Consider the following 7,787-nt stretch of genomic DNA (forward strand, 5'->3'; position numbering starts at 1 on the left):
TCAGCTTCTTTGTGGTTCTGCCCAGTGGATTCCCTCCTCCCAACTGTTTTTACTTCTCCTGCTCTCAGTGGGGGATGACATTGCTGTTTTCTGATGCAGTTGTCTTCCTGTCCCTATTCTTGTAAGGTCCGTACCGCAACCAAATATGTCTTGCTGAGAACTAAGATCTTCAGAGGAGGCTTTACTCTGAGTCCCATCTTTTGCTGATGCTAGATGGATCAGGACGAGGAGCGGGGCCTTGCCAGTAGTGGCACCCGCATTTGGGAACTCCATTCTTAGGGAAGCTAGTAGGACCAGATCCATTGTAGCTTTTAGGAGGAGGGGGAATCATAAAGATGCTTTTGTGACAATTCTGGCAGGCTTTGGGGGTGTAGGTTAGAGTGGTATTGATGTTGCAAGCCACCAGGAGGCTCCTGTTATGGATTGGAACTACACTGCTTCAGGTAACATGTCAACCAGTTCTAATAATCTGATGTTTTCTCTCTTGATTTCCAGAACTGGAGGAGGCGTGGAAACTGGGTAAAGCAAAGCTGGATTACATTGACCCACCTGATGAGGATGTCTGTGTTGAAGCTGTTGCCCCTTCTCCTGTGCTACCATCAGCACCTCCATTGCCGATCTATGAGGTGTTTCCTGCTCCACCCCCAGTGCAGCACCCCAAACTACTTCGTTCTATCCCCACTCCTCTCGTTATTGCTCAGAAAATATCAGAGAAGAAGGTGGAGGGTAGCTCTTTCTTGCCCATCTCTCCAAAGGAAGGGAGGTCCTCAGAGAGGAGGAACACACCCGCTTCTTCCCTGTTGCGTAATGGGGAGCGTTTTGTGACCTTCAAGCAATCTGTGCCACCCCCAACTGCACCCAAGCCCCTAAAGCTTCCAAGCAACATCAGCATTACTAACGCCAGCGAAAGGGAGTTCAGCAAAACGATTTCAAAGGCGGCTGTCAATGTCCAAGAGCGCAAAGCTCAGGTGTTGGCAAATGTCAACGGTTCTTTCCTAATAAACGAGCTGGAAGAGCGGTTTCAGAAGCATGAACTCTTGGGTCAAAGCAGGAGGATGTCATTAAGAGATTTGCCATCAGAGCAAGCAAGTCACGAAGCCTTGAGCAGACTAGGGCTGGTGGAAGAAAGTCCTGGTCAAACCCAGCTGGACCTGTCTCTAAATGTTCCTGCATCAAAAGACGAAAAAACAGAACAGGCGCAGGCTGTATCAAATGGCTATCGAAACATCCATGAGATCTTGAAAAGGGAATCCACTCTATTCCCCAGCGTGAGCAAAACGGTGATGTTCAAACCGGATGCTGACCTTGTGGATGGTAAGCTTACTCGGCAGAATGCTGCCAAGAGCTTTTATGACTACCGGCAGCCAGACTTCAGCCTGGATTTGAGGAGAAGATCTGGTTCACTGCCCAGACCCTCGGGACTGAGACCCCAAGGCATAACGGTACAGTTCTCTGGCCGTGGGTCAACAGAAGAAGCTAGGAGGGAGGCACTGCGGAAACTCGGGCTGCTCAAAGAATAGTCGGAGGAAGGACCATAATGAGATGGGTGGAATTTATGTCCCAATCGACTATTTCCAGTGAGATCAAATGACACTTATCTTACTCCAGCGGGCTGAGGAAATATTTACTTATCAGAATGTGCTTGTGTTTTTGTTGTGGATTTCTTTTATGATATTTGAGCATAGCCCTTATCGAAGTTGCCTGTGGGATTTCGAAAAGACAATTTGTTAATGAGAAGGCTGGCTGCAATGGGAAGCATCCTGCTAAATGAAGTTTAATTGTGCAGTATTTGTGTGTATGTATGTGTGTAGCTGGCAAATATGTCTTGAGTGCAATGGATTTTCCTTGGACTCCTGCAGTAATGAAGCCAAAAGCAGAAGAAATGGTACTAATGAATTATATAAGCTTAAATATATCCAGATCTATATCTACGCATCCTGGAGAAGGTCAGTTATATAAGCTGCTCTCTCTGGTTGTCACAAACATTTAACCACACACACACACACCTACCTTCTGTAGATTCACTGGTGGGAGTGTGGTAATATTTGCCATGATTTATAATTCCTAAAGAATTGGAGCTAACTCCACACAGTTCTATTTTGATTTGTCTAGGGCAGCCTTCCCCAACCGGTTGCCCTGCAGGCATTTTGAACTACAGTTCCTGGCATTCCTGACTATTCGCCATGCTGTCTTGGGCTGATGGGAGTTGGAGTCCAAAACATCTGGAGGGCACCAGGTTGGAGAAAGACAATAAAGGGAAACTGCTTTCATGTTAGCTTTGAGACAGGGACGTGCTCTCTCAAATCACTCCTAAGAACCTAAGAAGAGCCCTGCTGGATCAGACCAAGGGCTTATCCCATCCAGCATCGTGTTTCCTACAGTGGCCTCCCAGGTGCTGAAGTGTCTGGAAACATTTTTGTCAAAATGCAGGAAACACAGCTAGCTGCCTTGTAGTAAATGCTATGAACCAGGGTCACATTCCTGTTCCTTGGCCCCATAGAGTGGACTGTATGGGGTGGCCATGCTAGAGCACAGTGCAGTCTTCCCTCAACCTGGTGACTTCCTTTGGGCTTCAACTCCCATCAGCCACAGCCAAGAATGCTGGGAGCTGTAGCCCCAAACACCTGGAGGGCACAGGCTGTGGAAGGCTAGCCAGGAGCAGGCTTTCCCACTATGCTGCCTCTGCACCAGGCACATCACTACCCTTCCAGATGAACTGCATCAGGTCTTTCCATGCCTTCTCTTGAAGCATTTCATGTCCTCCTCCTCGCTTCCTGTGCCTGCTTCATAATGCTTAGAGGCCTGGGAAAGAGCAGGTCCACAGATGCCCCAAGAAGTCCTACAAGAAAGAAATGCTGTAGAACAGCCATCCCCCAGCCTTGTGCTCTCTTGATGTTTTGGACTACAACTCCTAGCAGTCCTGGTCATTGACCATGCTGGCTGGGGCTGATGAGAGTTGCAGTCCAACATCTCTGCAGGGCACCAGGTTGGGGAAGGCTACTCAAGAAGTGAGGCCGTGTTGCTAGCGGACTGTTATTTCTGATGCAGGGGTGGCACGCAGGGTGAAGAAGAGCCGGTCCAAGATTCCCACCTGGCTGCTCTGTACCCCTGCTCTCCACAGGAAAAGCGATCAGAATTGCAGCCAAGGCTGTGCCTTAAAAATAATGACCTTGGGGAAATGCTCCTAAACCTTCAGATTCTAATGTGAAGTGGCACTGGAAGTAGGAACCTGAAGAACGGTCCTGCAGCTTCAGTGTATCCTTCCTGAAAACAAGATTCCCTGTCTAGGGTGCTTTCAGATGAAGTATCTTGCAGGTGACCCATGCCGTGAACTGAAGTGCCATTCACCCGCGATCCACATGTGCAGTGTGGTAATTGCTGCTAATCCAGACCAGTAGTGTTGGCGGAGGTGCGGTCGTGCCGAAACAACAATGGTGGCTCCTGTGATTAAAAAGAACCCTCTTCCGCTGCAGTGCATGGTTCACACGACTTCCATTGCTAGGAGTGCTCTGAGACTTGCACAGGGAAAGTCGCTTTTATGACATTCTCCAGACTCACTAGAGTGTTGACTGGGATGATTAAATTTGTCTAGATCAGAAGAAACCATAGGAAACAATTAAAATGTAACTGCTGGGAACCTTATGTTACATCGCTGTTGGTGTTTTTAAAAACAAAACCCATTAAACTGAGAAAGCTGTTGGTTAAAAATAGCCCTGCACCATGGAACACCTCTGGTTCTATACTATTAGGCTGATTGAGGAGAGATCCAGGAAGCATGAAAATAACCTGTGCAGGGTTCAACATATGAAACCATTCTACTCCAGTAGTAATGGGTCTCCAAGGTCATGGGCAGAGACTTTTAAGAACATAAGGACAACAGCCGTTGTGGATCAAACTAAAGGCTTATCTCATCCAGCATTCTGCTCCCCCTATGGCTAACCAGATGCCACCAGCAGGACATCATCACAATAGCCCCTTCTGCTTGGGTTCCCCAGCATCTCTACCAACTGAACTATGGCCCTTCCCTGGTTCATTGGCCAAGAATGCAAACACTGCATGCTAGCTAGCGCATGAGATAAATGAGACATGGGGCCACATGGAATCTTTCAGAGGTAGGTCTTTTCAGGTACCCACAAGCCATAGAAATCAACTATTTCATTTGCATACCACTGAGGTTTCTATACCTACCTGGGATGGCTTTTCTCTTGCTGAGCATAGTCAAAATAAGTATCTTCTTGCAACCAAAGCCTCAAAGGTAACTTGCTTGTCTCTTAAACAGAAGTGCATTTATGGATGTGTGTTTCAAGCAAAACACTTGCAGCTGCGTGTCCCAGTGTAGGCACTCCTTTGAGGAAGTGTAGATTCAAAGAAATATGTAACAAAAGCTACCTTTTCCATAAACATAATTTTTCCTCCCTCCCATTAAGTCAATCTGTAAGTAATTCTAAACCAGTTTGGAACCTGAAAGATAACTTGAATCATCCAGCTGTGCTTGGAATGCCAGAAATTATTCCCAAATGTCAGATTTGCACCTCCTTAAGCCAACTCACTTCTTTTTGCTTTAATTTGAGGGTGTATCTATGCTCAAACTGGTTTAACAGTTGCTCCCTCTTTTCAGGAAGTCCTGGGAGCTGTTTTGAAGGGGATGGGTGCGTATGTAAAGACCTCTTAACAGAATTTCTGACCTCCTCCCCAGATTATATTTTCCAGGGTCCTTAGAGAGGAAGCTATGGCAGTAAAACTAGTATAAAACCAACATAGGTTTGTAAGACCAATGGTTAAATTGAGCATGTTTACACAGAATTTAAGTGCAATACAAAAGACAGGTTTCCATTCAAAACAATCTGAGGATGGAGAGGGATGTGTGTGGATATTTGTTTATCAAGACACACTTTTGTGGATGGAAAGTTTTGCTACTGTGAATTTTCATAGGGTTGGATCCAGACTTGGAGCAGACCCATTGAAATCAATAGGATTTAATTTAGACATGATTACCTTATCAATGAGTCTACTCTAAGTATGACAGTCTGGATCCAACCCTTATATTTCCTATTAAATGAATTGCTTTGGTCTCTACAGCTAAATCTTATAAATGGAAGTTGTGAAGGAACTTCATATCTCGTGGTTGTTAACATTGTCTCATAAATGAATTTGTTTTTAAGAAATAGTATTTAATCTACTTTTACCTCTTTAAAATGGAGCACACTTGGTTTTATTTAAATGAAGGGATCCTTTCTGAGTGCTAAAATTGTTTATATGTTTATTATTGCACTTCCCCATTGATGACCCAGGATGCTGTTACAACCGTCTGTTGAAATAAACGTGTCCTGTCTCTTCTGCTTTTGGCCTAGTCTTTACGCAGGGCTGTGGGTACAGTGCTATCCTGCCGGAGTGCAGATAAGGTGATGTCAGCTGCCAAATTCTGCTTACTGTGAATCCCACTTTAGACTTTCTAAAGCCTTAAATGCCTAAGAAAGTGTATTAGGGCGCAATCCTATGCGTGTTTAGACAAGCAAAAGTCCTACAACTCTATGTTCACTGGGGAATGCTGGGAGCTGTACGACTTTTGTCTGTCTAAACATGCATAGGATTGCACCCTTAACATAAAGGTTGAGTGAAGCAATCATGGTTTCTTTACAAAGATGAGAATGGAGCATGAGGTATGAAGATGGAGTGAAGGTTTTTTTTTTCTTTGTAGCTATCACCTTGGCCATGTGTGGAACAGAAATGTACTGTTTGGAAACATTCCTGAGTAGAACAGGGTTCCCCCCCCACAGAGAATTGATCTTCACAAATAATGCACAGCTGGCTTGAAATAGCCATAGTTCATATTCCTAGTTAAACTTATGATTCTGATTCTGGCTGACTTCTGGGTTTTGAAGCTGTAGGAAATTGTCCCTACATGTCCACAAAGCATCAATTATCTATTTATTTTAAAAGCATACATCCTACCTGATTTCCAAAAAGGAACTCTAGATGGCTACCAAAACAGAGAATTTAGGGCAGCTGTCTCCAACCGGACACCTTCCAGATGTGTTGGACTACAAGCATGGGTGTCAAGTTTTGGGGGATGCTATCACACCATATTTAAAAAATGTATCTCACCCCCACCATTCCTAACAACAATACTTGTAAAACCCCAGTGTTAACATAATAGACCAAAAATGACAGTTTCTGGGAACAGCAGTCAAAATGGGAATAGCTTTAGGAAAAGAACCAAGAAAACGTGTTCAGTCAAAAGCCTTTTTGAGTAGTCACATTCTGGCATCATTCCAGTGGTGGATGGGGCCGAAGGCAAAAGGGATGGCACTACATTTAATACCAAAAAATACCAGTATATTTTAGCTTGAAGTGGAAAAATACCACTTGCATTGTTAGCATGGCACTGTGTTGCTGTGGTGCCAAGAGTCACGTAGGCAAAAGGACGGAGTGACTGAATTAGTGCAAGATGATGGTGGCTGATTAACTTGCTGTGCATGTATCACAATGCCTAGCAGGGCCCTTGTCTCTGGAAATGAGAAAACTTCCTTTGAAGGAAGGTTGTGGCCCCTTTGCTCAGCGCTGCACGAAATATTGACCAAAGCTTATGTCGTATGCCTTGTTTACTTGTTTGTATAAATACCAGAGTCACATATTGTGCTGGGTTCAGTCCTGAGGGGGCCACCTTGGCAACTCTTGACTGCACCACACTTTGGTGTTCTGGTAATAAACATCCGCTCAAACAAAAGTCGGTGTCTGTTCTCTGGCTGAGCCCGGCAGAAGGGTAAAATTCTGCAACAAGCTTAAAGCTGTTATTGCAAGTAACTACGCCTTCAGAGAGGCAGTTCAAGCTTTTGGAATGGGGGGAAATGGGAAACTCTGGCAAACCATCCAGGGGTTGGGCAAGAAGGGGTGTGGCTAGCTTGGAGATCCCAGACAAGCTGGATTTGGCCCACAAGCGGGCTGCATTTGGCCCACAGCACCCTATTTTAAAAGAATTAGAAAAGCCATGGAGATCTATATTGGCCATTATGCCTAATAGAACCTCCTGCTGCAGGAGTAGCATACCTCTAAATACCAGATGCCTAGCCCAAAGGTGAGCTCCTTGTCAGCTTCCCAGAAATATGTGAGTGATGGTCAGAAACAGAACGCTGGACTGGATGGACCTTGAGTCCAATCTGGTAGCACACTCAAGTTCTTTTAAGAGGAAAATCGGGTAGCTATGTGGAGTTCATCTCATATGCCAGTTGGGGTGGAGTGTGGAGTTCCAGCTGATAAATACCCTTGCATAACTCACCCCTAGAAGGGAGCTGCTCCTCCAGCCAGATAATTTGGCCTGGAAGCAAAAACAGTCTCTGGTGCTCCCAGATGAACTCAAGATGCTTCGCAACTGAAGTCATCCAGGTGGAAGCCGCAAAACACATTCCTTGGCTGTTGCCTTCAAATCCATCACTGTTGTTGGCAGGAAAAGAACCGAGGTATCATGGAAAGTGCTAATGCTCCCCCAGATCAAACAGAGCAGCAAGCTGTAGGAGAGCTTGTAGGGGAGAATTGGCAAGTGGCTGCTTCACTCTGTCTGTCACTCACACACACGTGCGCGCACGCACGCACACACACGGGGGGGGGGAATCCTCCGAATGCCCCTTCCAAGTTATTTTCTCACCTCTTACCCCCCCCCCTTTCTGGGGTCTGAGACAGAATGGGGGGAAAACAGCCAAGAAATGGGACAATCAGCATGGGAGAAAAGAGTTAATCATCCCTTTCTTGTGTTACCTAGTATTTTGACAAATTTAGCAACATGTAGTTAC

The 7,787-nt window shown here is 45.5% G+C and overlaps 1 protein-coding gene across 1 annotated transcript in view; it reads left to right on the plus strand.

Moving 5' to 3' along the window:
* Nucleotides 1–7,500, plus strand: part of PROSER2 (proline and serine rich 2) — a 54,607-nt gene extending 47,107 nt beyond the window's left edge. Inside the window, exon 4 of the mRNA XM_084809129.1 lies at nt 496–7,500. Within this exon, the coding sequence (XP_084665255.1) occupies nt 496–1,520 (1,025 nt within the window). The 3' untranslated portion in view covers nt 1,521–7,500. The remainder of the gene's footprint in view (nt 1–495) is intronic.
* Nucleotides 7,501–7,787: the final 287 nt, after the last annotated feature.

The sequence above is a fragment of the Heloderma suspectum genome, chromosome 7, assembly GCF_057233095.1.
Source record: "Heloderma suspectum isolate Gila_16-S chromosome 7, 16-S_ref, whole genome shotgun sequence".
NCBI lineage: Eukaryota > Metazoa > Chordata > Lepidosauria > Squamata > Helodermatidae > Heloderma > Heloderma suspectum.